At 28.9% G+C, this 23,210-nt stretch overlaps 3 protein-coding genes across 5 annotated transcripts; 2 read left to right on the forward strand and 1 right to left on the reverse strand.

Moving 5' to 3' along the window:
• Window positions 1-5,774: 5,774 nt before the first annotated feature.
• LOC132945114 (acylamino-acid-releasing enzyme-like) lies at window positions 5,775-10,578 on the forward strand. The gene is made up of 13 exons (XM_061014762.1): window positions 5,775-5,933; window positions 5,996-6,210; window positions 6,298-6,461; window positions 6,557-6,705; window positions 6,772-7,039; window positions 7,782-7,930; window positions 8,017-8,200; window positions 8,293-8,544; window positions 8,608-8,736; window positions 8,837-9,045; window positions 9,245-9,324; window positions 9,495-9,710; window positions 9,773-10,578. Exons 1-13 carry the CDS (start codon window positions 5,925-5,927, stop codon window positions 9,894-9,896), a joined length of 2,148 nt encoding a protein of 715 aa, XP_060870745.1. The 5' UTR covers window positions 5,775-5,924; the 3' UTR covers window positions 9,897-10,578.
• Window positions 10,579-12,398: 1,820 nt separating this feature from the next.
• On the reverse strand, window positions 12,399-15,505 carry LOC132945115 (clusterin-associated protein 1). The gene is made up of 7 exons (XM_061014763.1): window positions 15,372-15,505; window positions 15,067-15,263; window positions 14,827-14,994; window positions 14,440-14,753; window positions 13,045-13,195; window positions 12,853-12,982; window positions 12,399-12,715 (listed from the first exon to the last, which is right to left on the reverse strand). Exons 1-7 carry the CDS (start codon window positions 15,391-15,393, stop codon window positions 12,528-12,530), a joined length of 1,170 nt encoding a protein of 389 aa, XP_060870746.1. The 5' UTR covers window positions 15,394-15,505; the 3' UTR covers window positions 12,399-12,527.
• Window positions 15,506-18,930: 3,425 nt separating this feature from the next.
• On the forward strand, window positions 18,931-23,201 carry LOC132944733 (acylamino-acid-releasing enzyme-like). 3 transcript variants are annotated; one of them, XM_061014215.1, is made up of 13 exons: window positions 18,931-19,133; window positions 19,200-19,414; window positions 19,495-19,658; window positions 19,754-19,902; window positions 19,969-20,236; window positions 20,706-20,854; window positions 20,948-21,122; window positions 21,211-21,462; window positions 21,526-21,654; window positions 21,730-21,938; window positions 22,282-22,361; window positions 22,597-22,812; window positions 22,875-23,201. In XM_061014215.1, exons 1-13 carry the CDS (start codon window positions 19,125-19,127, stop codon window positions 22,978-22,980), a joined length of 2,121 nt encoding a protein of 706 aa, XP_060870198.1. In that variant the 5' UTR covers window positions 18,931-19,124; the 3' UTR covers window positions 22,981-23,201. The 3 variants fall into 3 exon arrangements, with proteins under 3 accessions (XP_060870198.1, XP_060870196.1, XP_060870197.1); XM_061014213.1 differs by lacking the exon at window positions 18,931-19,133 and having other exon boundaries at window positions 19,173-19,414; XM_061014214.1 differs by lacking the exons at window positions 18,931-19,133; window positions 22,282-22,361 and adding an exon at window positions 22,417-22,496 and having other exon boundaries at window positions 19,173-19,414.
• Window positions 23,202-23,210: the final 9 nt, after the last annotated feature.

The raw sequence follows: 23,210 nt of genomic DNA on the forward strand, positions 1-23,210 counted from the left end.
TTGATAATCAAACACTTAAGTTAAGCAACCTGCAACCCAGGATCTTTTTATTCTATGTTTCCTAATAAGTCATATGAAGGTTAGTTAGGTAAACCTATGGTTAGTTGAAGCTACGGCGATGATAGACGACTATCATCACTGGTCGTGAGCTTTGCGATGATCCTTTCCTACTAACTATCAAGGTATTCGATATTGTAAACATAACAATGAAAGAAAATATTTAAATATTATTAATTTGGTTAGGTGAGGTAAGGTGAGGATAGGACAGGAAATTAGACGTTAACTAATTATCATAGTTTTTAACTCGGTCTTAAAGACTGTCAGCTAGAGTTGTACCAGTATAGTTATTAAAAACTTTAATTAATGATTTTTTTACCACAACAAATTATAAAATGTAGATAGTATAGATATAGTTCGTAATTTAATACTGACTGTGGACCCAGCCAAACACAATATTATTTTAAATTAAACATTATTTTATGTCCTTCATAAATAACAATCGCATAGTAGAGTTCGTACAGTTCTTTGCATCCTATATAAATTACATTCATTTTTATACATTTTCTTATACATATATTACGGTGATACACCTCTGATCATAATAATTGTTCGTATTATTATAATGTAAACAATACCTAGTTTTTGAATTGTAGTTAACATGTATTGCAGTATTTAGCTTCCATCGTATTCTATTGGTTAGTGTTATTTCACCCAGGTTTCTCAAACAATTTTTTTTTTCGATTCATTGAACTCTAGTAGATTTTCATGTATAAATATTTTTTGACAATAACCGGCTATACCTGGGAGTACACTGAGAACCTGTGTACATATATGATTTAAAAAGGTTCTTTCACGTTCCCCGTTCAATTTAATTTTTTATAATTTAACTTTTTTTGATTTTTGTATATATTTCTTTTTTTAAAACATTTACAACCTGGTGCCATATGATTTATTTAAAATTTTTTATTTGCCTCTTAAAATGCGTTTGCCTGCGGGTGCAACCCCCTATCAATATTTTTCATAAATTAAATTCAATTGATTTTTAATATGAATATTTTTTACTAGTTGAATTTTTTGTATAGGCTTGAACAATGATAACTTGGTGCCCTATGAAAAATTCTTATTTAATGAACTAAATATTTTGAATTTTTTTTTCTGTTTAAGATTCTAGACGTTTTAGTTTGAAGTTTTTAATTTCAATTTTTTTTTGTTTTCTAAAATGCTTTTGCCTGCAGGCGCCAACACCCTCTTTCAATTTTTTTTTTTGTTATGTAACTCTAGTTGAATTTTTCTTATATACTTTTTAGACATTGATAACTTGGTGCCCTATGATAAATCCTTCTTTAATGTACTAAATATTTTGAATAGTTTTTTCTGTTTAAGATTCTAGACGTTTTAGTTTAAAGTTTTTAATTTCAATTTTTTTTTGTTTTCTAAAATGCTTTTGCCTGCGGGCGCCAACGCCCTCTTTCAATTTTTTTTGTGATGTGACTAGTTGAATATTTTGTATAATTTGAACAATGGTAACTTGGTGCCCTATGAATAAACCTTCTTGATTGAACTAAATATTTCTATTAGTTTTTTCTGTTTAAGATTCTGGGTATTTTAGTTTGTACTTTGTAATGTGTGCTCCTACAGTAACATTTTTTCCATATTTTTTTTGGTTTTCTAAAATGCATTTGCCTGCGGGCGCCAACACCCTCTTTCAATATTTTTATTAATTTTTTCTGGTTTTGATTCTGAGTATTTAAGTTTGTACTTTGTCATGTCTGTTCCTACAGTAACATTTTTTCCACATTTTTTTTTGGTTTTCTAAAATGCATTTTCCTGCGGGCGCCAACACCCTCTTTCAATTTTTTTTTTTGTTCTGAACTCTAGTGGAATTTTTTGTATATACTTTTTAAACATTGATAACTTTGGGCCCTACGAAAAATCCTTCTTTAATGAACTAAATATTTTGAATAGTTTTTTCTGTTTAAGATTCTAGACGTTTTAGTTTGAAGTTTTTAATTTCAATTTTTTTTGTTTTCTAAAATGCTTTTGCCTGCGGGCGCCAACACCCTCTTTCAATTTTTTTTTTTGTTATGTAACTCTAGTTGAATTTTTCTTATATACTTTTTAAACATTGATAACTTGGTGCCCTATGATAAATCCTTCTTTAATGTACTAAATATTTTGAATAGTTTTTTCTGTTTAAGATTCTAGACGTTTTAATTTAAAGTTTTTAATTTCAATTTTTTTTTGTTTTCTAAAATGCTTTTGCCTGCGGGCGCCAACGCCCTCTTTCAATTTTTTTTGTGATGTGACTAGTTGAATTTTTTGTATAACTTGAACATTGGTAACTTGGTGCCCTATGAATAAACCTTCTTTAATGAACTGAATATTTCTATTGGTTTTTTTTGGTTAAGATTCTGGGTATTTTAGTTTGTACTTTGTAATGTCTGTTCCTACGATTTAATTTCTTCTACAATTTTTTTTTTTTGGTACCTGAAATTGCATTTGCCTGCAGGCGCCAACACTCTCTTTCAATTTTTTTTTTTTTATAATGTAACTCTAGTTTAATTTTTCGTATATACTTTTTAAACATTGATAACTTGGTGCCCTATAAAAAATCCTTCTTTAATGAACTAAATATTTTGAATAGTTTTTTCTGTTTAAGATTCTAGACGTTTTAGTTTGTACTTTGTAATGTGTGTTCCTACGAATTAATTTCTTCTACATTTTTTTTTTTTTGGTTCCTGAAATTGCATTTGCCTGCAGGCGCCAACACCCTCTTTCAATTTTTTTTTTTTTGTAATGTAACACTAGTTGAATTTTTTGTATATACTTTTTAAACATTGATAACTTGGTGCCCTATAAAAAATCCTTCTTTAATGAACTAAATATTTTGAATAGTTTTTTCTGTTTAAGATTCTAGACGTTTTAGTTTGAAGTTTTTAATTTCAATTTTTTTTTGTTTTCTAAAATGCTTTTGCCTGCGGGCGCCAACGCCCTCTTTCAATTTTTTTTGTGATGTGACTAGTTGAATTTTTTGTATAACTTGAACAATGGTAACTTGGTGCCCTATGAATAAACCTTCTTTAATGAACTGAATATTTCTATTGGTTTTTTTTGTTTAAGATTCTGGGTATTTTAGTTTGTACTTTGTAATGTCTGTTCCTACGATTTAATTTCTTCTACAATTTTTTTTTTTGGTACCTGAAATTGCATTTGCCTGCAGGCGCCAACACTCTCTTTCAATTTTTTTTTTTTGTAATGTAACTCTAGTTTAATTTTTCGTATATACTTTTTAAACATTGATAACTTGGTGCCCTATAAAAAATCCTTCTTTAATGAACTAAATATTTTGAATAGTTTTTTCTGTTTAAGATTCTAGACGTTTTAGTTTGTACTTTGTAATGTGTGTTCCTACGAATTAATTTCTTCTACATTTTTTTTTTTTTGGTTCCTGAAATTGCATTTGCCTGCGGGAGCCAACACCCTCTTTCATTTTTTTTTTTTTGTAATCTCTAGTTGAAATTTTCGTATAAACTTTTTAAACATTGATAACTTGGTGCCCTATGATAAATCCTTCTTTAATGAACTAAATATTTTGAATAGTTTTTTCTGTTTAAGATTCTAGACGTTTTAGTTTAAAGTTTTTAATTTCAATTTTTTTTTGTTTTCTAAAATGCTTTTGCCTGCGGGCGCCAACGCCCTCTTTCAATTTTTTTTGTGATGTGACTAGTTGAATTTTTTGTATAACTTGAACAATGGTAACTTGGTGCCCTATGAATAAACCTTCTTTAATGAACTGAATATTTCTATTAGTTTTTTCTGTTTAAGATTCTGGGTATTTTAGTTTGTACTTTGTAATGTCTGTTCCTACGATTTAATTTCTTCTACAATTTTTTTTTTTGGTTCCTGAAATTGCATTTGCCTTCGGGTGCCAACACCCTCTTTCAATTTTTTTTTTTTTTGCAATGTAACTCTAGTTGAATTTTTCGTATATACTTTTTAAACATTGATAACTTGGTGCCCTATAAAAAATCCTTCTTTAATGAACTAAATATTTTGAATAGTTTTTTCTGTTTAAGATTCTAGACGTTTTAGTTTGTACTTTGTAATGTGTGTTCCTACGAATTAATTTCTTCTACATTTTTTTTTTTTTGGTTCCTGAAATTGCATTTGCCTGCGGGAGCCAACACCCTCTTTCATTTTTTTTTTTTTGTAATCTCTAGTTGAAATTTTCGTATAAACTTTTTAAACATTGATAACTTGGTGCCCTATGATAAATCCTTCTTTAATGAACTAAATATTTTGAATAGTTTTTTCTGTTTAAGATTCTAGACGTTTTAGTTTAAAGTTTTTAATTTCAATTTTTTTTTGTTTTCTAAAATGCTTTTGCCTGCGGGCGCCAACGCCCTCTTTCAATTTTTTTTGTGATGTGACTAGTTGAATTTTTTGTATAACTTGAACAATGGTAACTTTGTGCCCTATGAATAAACCTTCTTTAATGAACTGAATATTTCTATTAGTTTTTTCTGTTTAAGATTCTGGGTATTTTAGTTTGTACTTTGTAATGTCTGTTCCTACGATTTAATTTCTTCTACAATTTTTTTTTTTGGTTCCTGAAATTGCATTTGCCTTCGGGTGCCAACACCCTCTTTCAATTTTTTTTTTTTTTGCAATGTAACTCTAGTTGAATTTTTCGTATATACTTTTTAAACATTAATAACTTGGTGCCCTATGAAAAATCCTTCTTTAATGAACTAAATATTTTGAATAGTTTTTTCTGTTTAAGATTCTAGACGTTTTAGTTTGATTGTTTTTAATTTCAATTTTTTTTTGTTTTCTAAAATGCTTTTGCCTGCGGGCGCCAACACCCTCTTTCAATTTTTTTTGTGATGTGACTAGTTGAATATTTTGTATAATTTGAACAATGGTAACTTGGTGCCCTATGAATAAACCTTCTTGATTGAACTAAATATTTCTATTAGTTTTTTCTGTTTAAGATTCTGGGTATTTTAGTTTGTACTTTGTAATGTGTGTTCCTACTATTTAATTTCTTCTACATTTTTTTTTTTGGTTCCTGAAATTTGCCTGCGGGCGCCTGTGCTATTATAGTATTTATAATCAATGATGATTGATGATACATTACAGTATTAGTGTATTACACTATTAAATCATGACAAAATAGATCTATTTTTACATGCATAACCGACTACAGTGACTTATTCAAACTCAATGACGATGTACACGTACACTCGGCACCTACAACAAACGTCCAGTGTCCAGTGGAGCGCTTGCTTGCATGCGGTTTCTTACTTTCCCCTTTTTACCTTTAAATTGTATAGGTAAATCTAATATCAAAAGAGAAAAGCTAATTTCACAAAATATGTTCTACTGAACGAAAATTAACTGATGCTGTTATTGCTGTACACTTGTACAATGTACAGTGTTGTACGTTAATTAAACGGGGGCAACACGCATGCTGGTGTGGCATCCTTTTTAAAGCAAATAACAACAAAATATTAATTGGCAGTTTAACAGATAACATTATAATAAACGGGTTTAGAATAATACTACGAATTTATTCTGCGCTCTGACGCACGGTCTTCGACCTTAATTTCCACTATTGTAGTAGAGTAGTGGATTTCCACAGTAACTGCCTTCATTAGTGCCTTCATCATTGATATTTGATAAGCTTATAGGCAGGTAGTAGGTACACCGTGGAACGAATACGAAATCTATCTATAGTTCATAATGTTTGAACTGCGGAAGTTCAGAGGCCACACTAACTATATTAGTAGTACACTACGTAGTATAGAACAGTACATTTGGATTCATTTACTGTTCAGTGAATTAGGTACCTACTACCTAGTACCTACCTATCCAAACTAAATAGCACGAGTTATTGGAATAATAAACTTATTTTTTTTTAAATGGCTCAAGTAAGAATAAATAATATACAGAAACGTAAGTATTTATCATTATTAATTGTATGATATTCCAGTTGGATAAACTTGTGGCAGCATATCGAGTGACCGCACAATATCCGGAAGTAATATCTGCTAAAATACTTAATTGCTCAAAAGACTCTGTTAGTGTTCATTCTGTTTGGATGCAAAAAGTTTTGGAAAGGCAAACAGTAATCAAGTTCCGGCAAACTGTCTTTTCAGATTATAAGAAGTATACCTTAACGTCACCACCAACTGATATAACAAACGAGTAAAATAAATTAGACATAAACCCTAATGTTTAATGACATTATACACGACAAACCTACTAAATTAAAAATAAATGATATGCATTTAGGTTGATAAGCGCGCAATCAAAATCAACCAAGTATTTTTGTGTGGTTAGAGAAATCGAATCTGGAAAGGATATCAAACAGTACTTAGAAGTATGGGCTGATTGTTCTCTGGTGAAAAATTATGACTTGAGCGCTTTAGATGTGCATGGCAAAATTTATGCTGATGGTTAGTATTAATAATTAATACATTTATTGGATTTATATATTATTATCATAAATTAAATTTTAGATGTTTTGAACATTTTGATTATTATTTTATAGGTGAATTTGGAACTTTGGAGTGGTCTCCTGATGAAACAAAAATTGTTTACATTGCTGAGAAAAAAGTCCCAAAATCAGAACCATTTTATAAACAAAAACCAAAAGCGTCGGCTGATAAAGATGGTGTAGATAATAGTGACACTGTGCCGGTATACCTATTGATCATTTTTACAACTGTGAGATATTTATACTTAATAATAATGATGAATATGTAGGGTAAAGAATATGATTGGAGCCAAGATTGGGGTGAACAGTTGGTAGGAAAGATTACTCCAGTTTTGGTGGTATGTGATATAAAAACAGATACTATAGATGTTCTTTCAAATATTCCAAATAATATTAATCCTGCAACTGCAACATGGACACCTGATGGAAAAGGAGTAGTGGCAATTGGACATTCAATCACATCTCGTAAATTGGGTCTAATTTATTGTGCCAATAGTCCTAGCATTGTATTTTCTCTCACATTAGATGGCCAATATGGTTAGTATATTCCGATGTATTATGTTTTGTATGAATTAATATTTTTAATTAAAATATTACCTAACTATTATTATTGCATTTTTTGGCTACACATTTAGGTTGCTAGTTTTACAAGACCAATGAATGAATTTCTTTTTTTTAATTTGATTTTTGATTACATCTTTTGTGAGCCAAAAATTTAATTAATAGAATAATAGAATAGAGATATCAAATGTTACCCATTGTATTATTATGGTTAATATAGTTTTACCAAGTTATTTTTATATTTAAATGGATATTCTGTATTTCTGTTAAAGTGTCTATAATTTCTGATAGTCGGTAAAAACTAATTTTATTGTGAAAATTTTTTTTTTATTATTTAAAAATATATTTACAATCTATACTACAGGTATAATAAGTTAGTGTGGTGACATAAAATAACATTTGACATAGGCACATTAATTGTAAAGTAGGAAGGTTCCCAGCAGTGCCACCTGACAAAAAATCAAGAAGAAGAAGAGAAAATAGTTAAAATTTTATTTTATGGTTCTAAAATATTTATAAATGGTGTCCTTTGAGAATATAATAATTTTATGTAATAGCTGATGCCTGGTTGGGCAGTATAAATACTCTTACTTATTGTTTTAAATTACTAAGTATTATTAGAGACCAATTTATAGGTATTTTCACATAAGTTAATATAAAAACTTTACTAATAATTATATTGCTATTAACCTTGTATAGTTATTATTTTATTAAATAGATGTGTTGAGTTCCAATTCAGAACAATTGTGTGTGAGATATCCCAGGTTTAATTTGAATGGCACAAAGCTGGTATGGTTAGAACGCTTAGCAGGTGGACCACATAGTTCATGCTTTAAACTGATCTCTTGTAATTGGTCTACAAAAAAGGTTATTTTATTCACATTATATTTCTTAGTTCTATGAAAATTACGGATAACATTAAAAATTAATACAATAACTTATTAATACTTTAGACTTCTACGGTTGTTGATTTTGACAATCGAATACTTCTCAATACTTATGATTATAATGAAGAATTACCATTCTATGGTCTATATGATCTGGCAATACCAAGAAATTGTTGGCTGAATGATGATAAAACCCTTGTATTGAGTACTCCTCAAGGTGGCTCGATACATACATTTGCTATTGATACTGGTAATAGTTATACTACTTTATTAGTTGATACACTAGTTTTATGTTAAACAAAATGATTTTGAATACTTATTTACCTATAAATTATTTTTCAGAATCTAAAGATATCCATTATCTTCCAATCACAAAACCGTTTCATGAATGTGTTAGTGTATTAGATGTTTGTAATGATGTTTTAGTTTGTTATAAATCATCGCTTAATAAGCCTGGACAATTATTTGCCATCAAAATGCTTTCTGCGGTTAAAGCATATGATTTTACCAATATTTCCATTAACGAAATTTCGCCATCTCGTAGTCTTCCTAATAGTGACAACTTTGTTGTTGAGCATGGTTATACTCTTTACAGTAAGATCCAAATAACTAAATTACTTACTGAGATATGTAATAAATATTTGATTTAATTTGTAGATAAACCTACTACAATTTTCTATGGACCAAAAAATAATGATTGTCCTTTGATTATATGGCCTCATGGAGGCCCACATTTATCATCTTTAGACCTTTTTAGAGCAGATATTGCATTTTTTGTTCAGATAGGTAATGACAACAGTTATAATAATATTTTGATTACTGTTTTTATAGTTTGTTTTGATTTTAGTTATTAGGTACTTATTAGTTATTATTGATCTATTACTAGGTTTTGCTGTGTTATTTATCAATTACAGAGGATCGACGGGCCTAGGTAAAGATTATGTTGAATCATTAATTGGTAAAATAGGTGATTTTGACGTCAAAGATGTTTGTAATGCACTTCAGTCTAATTCATTGTGGTCCAATAGAAAATTGGTGTTATTTGGTGGTTCACATGGTGGGTTTTTGGTTACACATTTAAGTGGACAGTATCCAGTAAGTACTATTATGTACACTACCTACTTAACCACAGAATATAACAATTATAATGACTGATTCTCTATTATCGGCCCGCCGCTCAAAGGTAGCCACCCCCTGACTTTACTGTATATTCATACACACTAATAAAAAAATAATGCATGCATAGTAAACCTTTTTCAGTTATATTTGAATTTATTTAATAATTTTATTGCAGGCAATGTTTAAAGCAGTGTGTGCTCTGAATCCTGTTACTGATTTGATTACTATGTTTGGGTCAACTGATATTCCTGACTGGTATGTTGTATACTTGTATTGTTGTGTTTATAGCAGATTATTTCATTTAAGCTGTTTTATTTTAGATTTAATTTAAAAGTGAATAAATTATTATATAGGTACTTTATAATATAGCTACACTTAAAATGTTTAATAAAGATAAACGATTCCTTTTTTTTACTTATTTGTAGGACCATTACAGAAGCTGGTTACAATTTCTCTGAAGTAGATAGCTTAGCAAATTCCAAAGACGTTTTAATGAAATTAGCTGATTGTTCGCCGTGCAAAAACGTTCATAAAGTTCAAGCTCCTACACTCTTATTGTTGGGTGAAAAAGATTTACGTGTTGCCGCGTATCAAGGTCTCTCATATTACCATCTTCTTAAGAAGCATGGTGTAACAGCTAGGTAAATTTACTATACTAATCAGTTATTACTATAGTTTAAATTAATAAATATTTTTATTTCAGAGTGTTGATGTACAATGACTGCCATCCATTAAGCACTGTTGCCGCTGACATGGATAGTTTGATAAATGCAGCACTATGGTTTATCAAGTATTTAAATAGTGATTTTGAAAAATCAATCAACTAAATAAATTATTCCTTATTAACTATGAAATGTTGGATATTATTTTGTTACATAAGTATATGGGTACTTAATGTGAGTAAATACATGTATTGATAATTTAAAAAGTAATCCTCAAAACTTTAAACTTATTAAACACTATAATATATTATTAGCTGATGCCGAAAACTGTGCACTTTGTTGCTGTAGTTTAAATGGCAAATCTTAAAAAAATTATGATTGTTCAACTACTTTTGGATGTAGTATATTATTATTTTACCAGTTTTTAATGGAATATTTTGAGGTTTGTTTAGGACATAATTCATAGTTAATATTTTTACTTTTTAAGAATCTATGGACTTGCTATTTATTTACTCTGATAATGACCAGTAATTCAATTTATCATAATAATGTACAATTTACTTACTTATTCAACTCTTAGGGCCAGTTGTTCCGTCTACGGTGAAACTTTGATTACGCTTAATCAGCTCATAACAGATATTTAACCGGGAAAATACAGTCAATTAAACTCCGGTTAACTTTAATCGGAGATGGCACAACTGGCCCTTATAATTGTAATATAATATTATGTATGTTTTATCTTTACTCATGGTATTTTTTCATATATGGCAGGAAAAGAAAATGGACAAGACTACTTTACTTAAAATGTTTGCAAAGTATTTTAAATATTAAAAATTTCAATTCTTAAGTATTTTTTACAACAATGCATTTTAACAACAATAGTTATATTAAAATTATTAAAAATATCAATACTCGCAAGAGAAAAGCATAATATTATTGGTATATGTTATTCTTAATAGCAAAATTACTAGAGGTTAAATACTAAAACTAAAGTACACATAAAGTGCATGTGGTAGGTATATTTGATACAATTATAAAAATAATTTTCATCTAAATGACATACTCCTGATACATTAATTTATTCAATTTGATGGACGGCCATCATCTAATAACTTAGAACGAAAACTTACTGTCACATTCCACATGATCATTAACCTTACCCTTAAACAGTGGCGGTTCCAGAGACTTGTTTGGGTAGGACCTAATAATTATAATTTTCACAAAACAACAATTTTTAAAACACAAATTCAATTCTTTTTTACTTAATTAATATTCCCGTAGTCCATACAGATAGCAGATACATGCTACAAGTCATACACCAACGTATCTCAAATAATTACATACTTTTACGTGTCTATAATAGTCGATACTATAATATGTTTTGAAAATATTTTGACTCTTTTTGAGCTGTTTACAGCCATTGTCAGTTTTCAATTTTTTTAGTTTTTTTTCTATAAATATCAATAAAATTTTATCTGTTGAGTAAAAAAGCTTGAAAATTTAATAGAAGGCTCCTAGGTTATTGTTTCAAAGGCAGATGAAAAAAATTAAAAATCCTTAGTCACAGTTTTTAATTATAAGCATTTAAAGTTCAAATTTTGACAAAATACGGAAAAATCATCAAAAAAATCAGCAAATTATTTTGATAAAAATTCATAAAAATTTTTCTTTTTAAATCTAAGATTTGAAAATGTAATATAAGATTACTCATAAGTTTGTCTACCTTTATCAAAAAAAAAATGTCTAGAAGAAACTTAAATTAAATTTTTATGAGCGTCTGAAATTTATATTTTTACACAAAAATAAAAAATAAAATAAAAAAAAAAGGTGGATAAGTGGATGTCGCTCTGCTGTACAGTAGGTTACAAGTGGGTCACTGTAATGGATGGTGTTAAATTTGAATTCAATGTTATAATATCATTGTATAAGAAAAACGATTCTGAGCGAAAACGGTCAGTCAGCCTATGATTTTACCAAGTATATTTGATGATATTATTGTGAATAAAGTAATTTATATATAACCTATTTACGTGGAGCCTTGTTTTAAATTTTCAATCCTTAGCCATAAAAGTTATAAATTTATAAATTTTTAACCACAAAATAATTAATAAATTATAAATTTGATAAATGTTCTCAAAATTTGAACTTTAAATGCTTATAAAAAAAATTGTGCCTATGTATTTTTAATATTTTTCAACTGCTATTAGAACGATATATCAGGAGCCTTATATTAAATTTTCACGCTTTTTTACCCAATAAATAAAAATTTATTGATATTTATAGAAAAAAAAACTAAAAAAATTGAAAACTGACAATGTCCGTAAACAGCTCAAAAAGAGTCAAAATATTTTCAACATTTTATGGTGTATAGAAAATGCTAATATAAACATTCAGTGAAATTTTCAAATTGTTACATGAGAAATCGAGTAAACTGTCTTGTATCATGAAAGGAAAAGTATTTATCCAAGATAGGTACACTTTATTACCTAAGTACATCATCTGACTACTGCAGTATTGTTCAAATAATTTTAACAGGCAAATACAATTTTAAGACAAAATAATTATTATATTGATTTATTGAATATATACACCTATATCAAGTACTTTATTTCGGGGATCATCTGTTAAACATATGACTCAAAAATATGGATAAGATCAAAAACCATGTACTAGAAGATGGAGATGTATTCATGCAGACTGTAAACAATATATAAATGCATAGGTAGTACACATTTTAGATTTAACAATACCTACTAAAATAGTAAAATATGATATTTTTTTTAATTAGCAATCGTTTCAATTGTCGCTATCGACACTATCACTATGAATACTTCCTAGTTTTTCAGCTCTAGAAGTTGATAGTTCTCCATCAGATGCCATTATATTGGAATCTTCTTCATCGTCCAACATTAAATCAGAATCGGTTTCACTGTCTGATAAGCGGCCAAACATACCACGATTTCTACTTGTAGCTGCACTACTAACTAAAAAGCGTGAATAAACAATTATCAATAAACAATAATAAATATTGTATTAATCTAAATATTATATTTATTAAAATTAAAAATTTGAAAAACATTTTATTGTGAATATATTGAGTATAATATCTTATTCTACTTACCTCTTCCTTTAATACTAATATCTGGAGTATTTTCTAAAAATTGGTTGTTATACGGTTCATTATTAACTTCTTCCAATAGTTTTAAATCATCATCTTGTTTATTATTTTCAATAATTTTTTTTGCCATTTCCTATTATGTTAATAAAAAACATTAACTCATATTTTAATCTCATACCATTAAATATAATTCACTTGTTGTTCTTGTATGTGTATTAGTTCTGCCTGAGCGACCTGTTCTTGTTGATGCTCTAAGTAACTTATACATCTCTGTCTTGTAATATATTCTTGATATAAATTTCTTAGTTCAGATTCTAAGTCTTCAAATTCCTCTAAGAATGCTGGCCTTTAAAGTTTAAACAAAATATTTAAAAAGGGAGAAAACAGGTAACCAGTAGGTGTTGAGTGTACATAGTCAGCCTATATTATTAATAATAAGTATAATAATAAAGACACTACACAGACATAGCAAATTTTACGCTCAGCTGATCATGTTTAGCTACGTTAGTTTAAAAATTAGAGTGAATAAATTGATCTCTTATAAAATTTAAAGGTAAGATTAATTTACCTAAAGCATCCCAGGCTTTTTATTATACTTTAATTTTGAAGCAAGTTATGAGTAGTTATGTTGTAATTCAAAAAAGAATAACTATGTAGATGCATGCAATTTACACCGTATGTTTAATTTATCAATTTCCATACTTCATAAAATTTTCAAAACATTTTGAGCTCTGCTGACATATTCAATTTTCAATTTTTTCAATTTTCTATAATTGTTAGTAAAATTGTATTTGTTGGGTCAAAAAGTGTGAAAATTTAATAAAAGGCTCCTGATATATTGTAACTACAGCAGTTAATACATATGCACAATTTTTTTTTTTACTAGCATTTAAATTCCGAATTTTGAAAAATTTATGAAATTCAAAATTAATAAAATTATTTTGTAGTTAAAGAATTATAAAATGTTTAACTTTTATAGCTAAGAATCGAAAATTGAAAACAAGGTTCCACGTAAATAGGTATTATATATAAATTACTTTATTCACAATAATATCATAAAATGTACTTAGTAATATCATAGACTGACTGACCGTCATCACTCAGAATTGTTTTTCTTATACAATGATAATATTATATCATTGAATTCAAACTTTACACCATACATTACAGTGACCCACTTGTAATCTACTGTACAATAGAGTGACACCAACTTGCCCACCTTTTTTTTTTAAACACGGACTTTTCAATTTAGACCTCTCAAAAGTACTAAATAGATCCAATATGCTATCAAAAACCAACCTTGAAGTTGATAACCGAAGCATTATTTCGACTACTATCATCATATTATATACAGGCATAAAAAAAAAAAACATTATTTTAAAATTAATAAATTGTTCTTCTCAGGATCCAAAATGTATATACCATATATGGTATATACATTTACCTAGATAGTAGATACTGCCTATATATAATTTTTAATCTACAAAATAATTAATCTTAAATTATATATAATATAGTCTTACCTATAGATATTTTATATTATTTATAAATAATTGTGTACACATGTTGACATATTTTCTAAATATTTACCTCACTTGTTTCAAAGTTTGAAGTCTCTTTGAATTTCTTTCTAAATCTTCTCGTCGTTTTGCAATTTTTGCATCCAGGTTGGCTTCGGTAGCTGAAATATTTTTTATTAAATCTGTAGTGTGTTCAGTTTCTTTTTTTGTTTTCTGAATTAGTGTCTTAAGGCTTTGTTCAACTTCATTAATATCCAATGCAGCATTTACTCGACTATCTCTGATTGGTCGTAGTTCGCTTTCTTCTTCCAAAGAACGAAATAAAGCAGCACCTTTTTGAGTAATTTTTGATGCCAATTCTCTAGTCGTTTTTAGCTCATTGGCCTGACATAATATTAATGATTAATTGTATCAATCGTACACATGTCCATTAGAAATTAGATTTAAAATAGAATACTTTGTAAGTTAAGTTAATTTCCAATTTGGTGAAACCTTCATCCTCGTAAGTTTGTTTTGTATTTAATGCATCGTTAAGTAATTCAGTTATTTTTAATAGTTCACCTACTGCATTTCGATCTGCTTGATACAGTTTCTTTACATTTAACTTGACATTGGTCTTAAGAACCTAAAAAAATAATTTAAAATTTTTTTAGACATCGTCTAAATAATGTTTAGAATTAAACTTAGTTATATTTACAAAAAATTCTACAATCGAGCGAATGAAATAAACTCGTTGTTCAGATGTTTCAATTTCTTGTGGTAAATTAGTGTCAGGTTCAAAACGCATAGCTAGCCAAAACAAAATTTCAGATACTAGACTAAAATTTGGACTATGGAAGCTATCCATAGATATTTGTTGATGATATCCTAATGATCGCATGACTTCAGTGAACTCTGTAAAAGTATAATATTGTAAGTATTAGCGTTTTATAAAAGTAGGAATGTATAAAGACATAAAGTTATGTCATTATCAATATAATAATAAATAATTGAATTACTTACTAAATAAATCCCTGTAAGACATATTAATATACTTATATTATAATATTATATTTAATATAATAACTAAATGAGTAGGTAGGTTATTGCTGTACCTATGTACTTCTGGTCAAAGGTAATAAAATATTTGTTGTTACTATTCGTTGCTATGGTTCTATGGGTAGGTTTATGTAATTTCAGTGGTGGTGAATGGTTCTTGGGGTATACTATCAAATATACCCTGTAAGCTGTAGGTACTTCAAACCACAATATATTGTATAATTTATAATAAAATATTTAAATATACGATTTCTATATATTTTGTATATTGTCTATTTATTTATCCATTCCATTTTTGTTCTTCTTCTTTATATTATACTAATTTATTTCTATTCATGTTTTTACTATTTTTTTACTAATTAATAATTAATACTAGATATGTCTATTTATGTTTTTGAATTATAGTCAAATATGACGCAGTTTTTACGGAAATATAAAATATTATAAAATGTATAATGTATACAGTATACTTATCTTTTAATAGCACTCTAGTATAGAGGTTATCCTCAATGGCGAGATGGGCCATTTAAGTAATTTAACTATACTATATTTATTTACTGAAAATTGTCATTTCTTGGCCAATAAAAATAGAATTATTATTATTTTCATTATTATATAACATAGGTATAACCATATATGTACCCACCTAGCTACCTACGTTCATTTTCGTAAGGGTCACTACACCGTTAAACTATACTATATGTTCACGAGACCAAAACCTCAACATATTTTATAGACAATGACAAAATTTCAATAACTAATAACATAAAGAAAATAAAAAAAAATAGAAACGGAAAAAAATAATACCAGAAGATTAACAACCAAAAATATAATTAAATGTATATCAATTTTGAATTTTAAATTTTGAACTGTGAATTTTGAATTGTTACATTTGACAAATGTTTAAAGAAATAATTTTTACAGAAAATTACAATATGTTGATAGAACAATAATTAATAAAGAAAAAAGAAAAGAGAAAAAAAATAACACCAGACGAGATACAATAAGCATGGGGATATGGGGGTACGTGATCGCCGGGCCTTGCCCTCCGTCACGATGGTCCTCAGTCCTCACCCGGGAGCAAACGTGCCATCGACTCCGCTCGTCCGCCCACGGGACCGACCGGGAGAACGTACAGAGGTGACCAGTAGCCCATCACTTCGCTATCACGTACCACTCCCCCATGCTTATTGTGTCTCGTACTCTCGTCTGGTGTAATTTTTTTTCTATTTTCTTTATTAATTATTGTTCTATTGACATTTTGTCATTTTCTGTAAAAATTATATCTTTAAACATTTGTAAAAATTCACAGTTCAAAATTTAAAATTCAAAATTGATATAGGCACATTTCATTTCATTTTTGGTTGTTAATCTTCTGGTATTATTTTTTCCGCCGAACCACCAGCCGATGGTCTCGAGTGTCGGCAACCACTGCGAGCTCGCAACGCCGTCGACCGCCATCTCGTCGTTCCGCGGATGAGACCTGCAAAGAACGTATAGGGCGTATAGGACTTATCGCCCGGAGCCCCGGACACAATGACCGTGCTCTTTCACGTACCACTCACCATTTGCCGCCGTCTCGTCTGCAGTGGTATTCTGTAACTCGATAAGGTAACTTAACGACAACTTTCGATTCGTTACGCTAACGAAGAAAAACGACGTTTGTCGAAAACGGCTTATCGAGTTACCGCTGCACCTGTTCTTCGGCCGAGGTGCGGGAGCGGGATTCTGCTGGCCGTTTTTCACATCGGCGGCCGCAACAGCAAAACAGACGTCCGGCCTGTTTAATAGCAATCCACACCGTGGATACGTAGGTGCGCCACGTACACAGCGTGGATATACGTCTATCTGCTGCTAGACCTCCGGAACAATAGACATTCTGCAGTCCAGATCTCCTGTATCCCCGTATCTACCTATATGTTATAACTTACAATTTTGTAATATTCATCTTAGGTTTGTAAAAATGTAATAGGTAGAGCCAGGTAGGTTTAGTTTTATTTTTTTGGAATAATTTACTGTATTGGAATATCCACAAAGTAGGTACCTAGCTACGTTAAAAACGCAAACTTAAAAATGTCAAAAACAAAGTTTGAAGTTTGAAAAATCAAACAAAAAAGTAGCAAGTATGTAACCGTTTTGCTTAGTCTGCTGCACATTGCTCGGGTCGAGCCTACTTCGACATTGAGTAGGTATGTCAATATAATATTACGATTACATGTGACGTGTTAAATTAGAATTCAATGATAAATTATGCAAAGGTACGAAAAACGATTCTGAGCGGCGAGTCAATCTATATCGCCATTGATTTTAGAGTAGGAATATTTCAAAATCAATGATATTACTGCCTAAGTTGTTACATTTTATTGTAGATACCTGTATTATTGCTAGTAATGTATTTTCCTGTTAGTAATACAGTAGGGGTATTACAGTAGGTTGAAAATTGAAATAATTTTTTTCCGAATATTATAAAGTATTTATTATATTATTAATTGTTACAATACTATAACATAATAATAATATATTAATATCATATTATATAATATTATTGTTATTAACTGTTGTGTTCATGAATAAATAAACTTAAAATTAAAAAGACTTGACTTCACGTGATACCCTCATGTGTTGTCTCCGTCTTACAAGTCCGTAACATGGCAAATTGTATGCTCAGAAGATCACGTTGAGCTTCGCTAGTTTAAAAACTAGAGTGAATTGACCTCCTACAAAATTTAAAGGTAAGATTATTATCTAGGGCATCTCATATGCTTTTTATTATATTTAATTTAAATCAAGTTGTGAGTATTTTAAAATTTAAAATTGGTTGTACATCTAGTATAAATTTGTATTCATGATTCAAGGTTTTCTTACTCACAAACTAAAATGGCATCATACACAAATCGTAAAAATGTCGAATATCACAAATATCTTTAAATATCCCCAAAAAAACCCAATTTTTTTTTTAAATTTTTACCTTTATATTAAATGCTAATATGAATATTTGGTGAAAATTTACAGTTATTTACAGTTTACAGTTATTTAATATTTATTATTACAAAAAAAATTGATGTTGTTAAAAACTATTTTTTTTAAACAAGTCAATAATGGGTCAATGTACTATAATAGTATCTATAATTATAGTAAGTATAATTATTATTATTTGGTATGCTGACAAATAGATATCGGATCATCGATATTACGTCGTATTATTAAATTATTTTACATGTCGCTGTCGTCACCAATTTTTTTTATCGACAGTATTATATACTTATGTACCACTCAAATAATTATTATAAGTATAATACTATACGGGGCGACGTGTAGTACCATTTTTCTTTGGTGGTACTGAAGTTAAAGTTTAATAAATATTATCTTAAATCGTGTTGAGAATGTTTAGAATGTTTAGATTACTAGAGAACATAAACGATAAACGATTAAACAATAAACCTTTATCACTACCAAGGTGGATATATATATTATACACACCTTGATCACTACTCTATATCTTATCAACAAAATACAATGATATGAGACAAAGAGTAGTGCCTTGTTTCAACACTAAACTTCGTATTTCGTAATATTCGTAAGTTCAAAGGCTGATAAAGTTATACCTCACGTAGTAAACAATTTATTTCGATTCGTTTATTGTTAAGTGAAATACTACGACAGTACGACTATTTTTTTATAGAGATAGTAATAAATATTTAAGTATTATTTTGAAAAATGTCTCAAGTAAGAATTTAAAATATTAGGTATAAAAAGTCAAATAATATGATTGTTTATTTTGTAACATTGCAGTTAGATAAAATCGTAGCAGCGTATCGTATAGCTACTCAATATCCGGCATTAATATCTGCTAGAATACTTGAATGCTCAAAAGCTTCTGTTAACGTTCATTCTGTTTGGGTTCAAAGGGTATTGGAGAGGCAAGCTAAAACCAGGTTCCGGCAAACTGTCTTTTCAGATTATAAGACTTACTCTTTAACGTCACCACCAACTGATATAACAAACGAGTAAAATAAATTAGACATAAACCCTAATGACATTATACACGACAACCCTACTAAATTAAAAATAAATGATATGCATTTAGGTTGATAAGCGCGCACTCAAAATCAACCAAGTATTTTTGTGTGGTTAGAGAAATCGAATCTGGAAAGGATATCAAACAGTACTTAGAAGTATGGGCTGATTGTTCTCTGGTGAAAAATTATGACTTGAGCGCTTTAGATGTGCATGGCAAAATTTATGCTGATGGTTAGTATTAATAATTAATACATTTATTGGATTTATATATTATTATCATAAATTAAATTTTAGATGTTTTGAACATTTTGATTATTATTTTATAGGTGAATTTGGAACTTTGGAGTGGTCTCCTGATGAAACAAAAATTGTTTACATTGCTGAGAAAAAAGTCCCAAAATCAGAACCATTTTATAAACAAAAACCAAAAGCGTCGGCTGATAAAGATGGTGTAGATAATAGTGACACTGTGCCGGTATACCTATAGATCATTTTTACAACTGTGAGATATTTATACTTAATAATAATGATGAATATGTAGGGTAAAGAATATGATTGGAGCCAAGATTGGGGTGAACAGTTGGTAGGAAAGATTACTCCAGTTTTGGTGGTATGTGATATAAAAACAGATACTATAGATGTTCTTTCAAATATTCCAAGTAATATTAATCCTGCAACTGCAACATGGACACCTGATGGAAAAGGAGTAGTGGCAATTGGATATACAATAACACCTCGTAAATTGGGTCTAATTTACTGTACTAATCGTCCTAGCCATGTATTTTCTCTCACATTAAGTGGCCAATATAGTAAGTTTATATTATTTATATTTAAAAAAAATACTTATCTAAATCTGCAGTTTTATACTTATCCTATACCGATGAATCCAATCGTCATCATTTTAATAATGTTTTTAGCTTATATTATGTAAGCCAACAATTGTATTCTTAATAATACTTATAGAAGATAACTTTAGTTACATTTAAGCTAAAAAATAAGTTCATTGGTAACAAATATATAATGATATATAATATTAACAGTTGACATTTATTGTTTCAAGTAACTAAACTCCAAATTATATTACCTATACTAAAAGTTATTCTGATTAGGTGATAAATAAATACCAGTATGTTCTTATAGTTCATAGACACTAATTAAATATTATAGATAAATAAACAATAATACAAGTAATAGATGGTAGGGAAGTATACATTCACATTGTATAACTTACATTTGAATAATTATATTTATATTTATTATTATTTTATATTATTTTAGATGTACTGAGTTCCAATTCAGAACAATTGTCTGTGAAAACTCCCAGGTTCAATTTGAATGGCACAAAGCTTGTGTGGTTAGAACGCTTAGCAGGTGGACCACATCATTCATGCTTTAAACTGATGTCTTGTAATTGGTCTACAAAAGAGGTTATTTATTTTAATTCAATTTTATTATTTCCTAAATCTATAAAAATTGCGCTTAATATTATAAGTTAATATAATTGTTTATTATAAATTTAGATTACTACAGTTGTTGATTTTGACACTAAAATACTTCAAGTCAACGATGAACAATTACCATTCTATGGCCTGTATAATCAAGGAATACCAAATAGAAGTTGGCTTAATGATGACAAAACTATTGTGTTAAGCACTCCTCAAGGTGGTTCGATACATACATTTGCTATTGATACTGGTAATAGTTGTACTACTTTATTAAATGACAAACAATTTTTATGTTAAACAATATATTTTTGAAACCTTAATTATTAATTTTTTTTCAGAATCAAAAGATATCCATTATCTTCCAATCACAAAACCGTTTCATGAATGTGTTAGTGTATTAGATGTTTGTAATGATGTTTTAGTTTGTTATAAATCATCGCTTAATAAGCCTGGACAATTATTTGCTATCAAAATTCTTTCTACGTTTGAAGCATATGATTTTACCAATATTTCCATTAACGAAATTTCGCCATCTCATTGCCTTCCTAATAGTGACAACTTTGTTGTTGAGCATGGTTATACTCTTTACAGTAAGATCCAAATAACTAAATTATTTACTGAGATCTGTAATAAATATTTGATTTAATGTATAGATAAACCTACTACAATTTTCTATGGACCAAAAAATAATGATTGTCCTTTGATTATATGGCCTCATGGAGGCCCTCATGCGTCGTCTTTAGACTCTTTTATGGCTCAGGCTGCATTCTTTATTCAAATAGGTAATGTCAAGTTATAATAATATTTTCCGATATTTTAATCACACCTGTTATTTATTGTGGATGTGTTATGATTAGGTTTTGCTGTGTTATTTATCAATTACAGAGGATCGACAGGCCTAGGTAAAGATTATGTTGAATCATTACTTGGTAACATAGGCGATGCCGATGTCAAAGATGTTTATAATGCAGTTCAATCCAATCCTATGTGGTCCAATAGGAAATTGCTGTTATATGGTGGTTCACATGGTGGATTTTTGGTTACACAATTAAGTGGACAGTATCCAGTGAGTACTATTTCTCCAATGAGTACATAACCCTTTCATTGTTGAATTAATTTATTTGTCTTTTCTTTGTCGAATCATTTACTATAATATGTTCATGTTATCACATGAATTAAAACATTTATTGTGAATTTTTAAAATGATAAGGCGCATATATGCGTCCATAGCACCATAGAGTTGCTTACATTTGACGCATATATGCGTCCATATCAGTGGAAGGGTTAATAGTGAATTATATATTTAAATTATACAGTAATGAAATAATTAATATTTATTTTGATGTCTCCCGGTAAAGAATTTCTTTTTTAGTAATAATTTTAAATTTGAATAATATAATTTATTGCAGTCTGAGTTTAAAGCAGTGTGTGCTCTGAATCCAGTTACTGATTTGATTACTATGTTTGGGACAACTGATATTCCTGAATGGTACGTTATATTTATAGCAGACATTTTTTGTTTCATGTAAACTGTTTTATTTTAGAATACATTTAAAGCTGTATCAACTAGAAATCCATGTATTGATTTACTATCGCTTTTTGTTACTTCTGATTTACCAGATTGGTAAGAATAATTTTCATCAGCAAGCCCATGTATAAATTTGTCTGCTACACATTTAAACTTTTAAAAATGAAAGCAATCACTTATTATTATTGATTTGCAGGGATATTACAGAAGGTGGTTATAATTACTCTGAAGTAGATAGCTTGGCCAATTCCAAAGATGTTTTATTGAAATTAGCTGATTGTTCGCCGTGCAAAAACGTTCATAAAGTTCAAGCTCCTACACTTTTATTGCTGGGTGAAAAAGATTTACGTGTTCCTGCATCTCAAGGTCTTGCATATTACCATCTTCTTAAGAAGCATGGTGTTACAGCTAGGTAAATTTACTATACTAATCAGTTATTACTATAGTTTAAATTAATAAATATTTTTATTTCAGAGTGTTGATGTACAATGACTGCCATCCATTAAGCACTGTTGCTGCTGACATGGATAGTTCAATAAACACTGCATTATGGTTTAGAAAATATACAAGTGATGATTAAGAATAATCATACTAGTATAGTATAGCTATATATAATATTATTCATGGGTCCATGTCCTTGTCCTATCCATTTATATAATATTGTCCATAACTATTCCGCATCAGTTGCCAAATGAAAATACTAATTATTTTAGAGCACAATTTTTAATATTAAGAAGAATGTGATTAAATTCAAACTATATCATTATTTATAAATAAAGTGGTCTAATTATTTTCTTATAATTTTATATT

The sequence above is a fragment of the Metopolophium dirhodum genome, chromosome 5 (assembly GCF_019925205.1).
Source record: "Metopolophium dirhodum isolate CAU chromosome 5, ASM1992520v1, whole genome shotgun sequence".
Lineage (NCBI taxonomy): Eukaryota > Metazoa > Arthropoda > Insecta > Hemiptera > Aphididae > Metopolophium > Metopolophium dirhodum.

Excerpts from the sequence above, each read along its gene's own strand:
- LOC132945114 (XM_061014762.1), top strand. Across the intron at positions 6,211-6,297 it reads CCAACTGATATAACAAACGA|GTTGATAAGCGCGCAATCAA; the intron begins GTAAAATAAATT and ends ATATGCATTTAG. Across the intron at positions 6,462-6,556 it reads TGGCAAAATTTATGCTGATG|GTGAATTTGGAACTTTGGAG; the intron begins GTTAGTATTAAT and ends ATTATTTTATAG.
- LOC132945115 (XM_061014763.1), bottom strand. The coding sequence starts at position 15,393 with ATGTCTTACAGGGATTTATTTA. Across the intron at positions 15,264-15,371 it reads GTCTTACAGGGATTTATTTA|AGTTCACTGAAGTCATGCGA; the intron begins GTAAGTAATTCA and ends ATACTTTTACAG. Across the intron at positions 12,716-12,852 it reads TATTAGTATTAAAGGAAGAG|TTAGTAGTGCAGCTACAAGT; the intron begins GTAAGTAGAATA and ends CACGCTTTTTAG.
- LOC132944733 (XM_061014213.1), top strand. The coding sequence starts at position 19,173 with ATGATTGTTTATTTTGTAACATTGCAGTTAGATAAAATCGTAGCAGCG. Across the intron at positions 21,123-21,210 it reads TACATTTGCTATTGATACTG|AATCAAAAGATATCCATTAT; the intron begins GTAATAGTTGTA and ends ATTTTTTTTCAG. Across the intron at positions 21,655-21,729 it reads TGCATTCTTTATTCAAATAG|GTTTTGCTGTGTTATTTATC; the intron begins GTAATGTCAAGT and ends TGTTATGATTAG.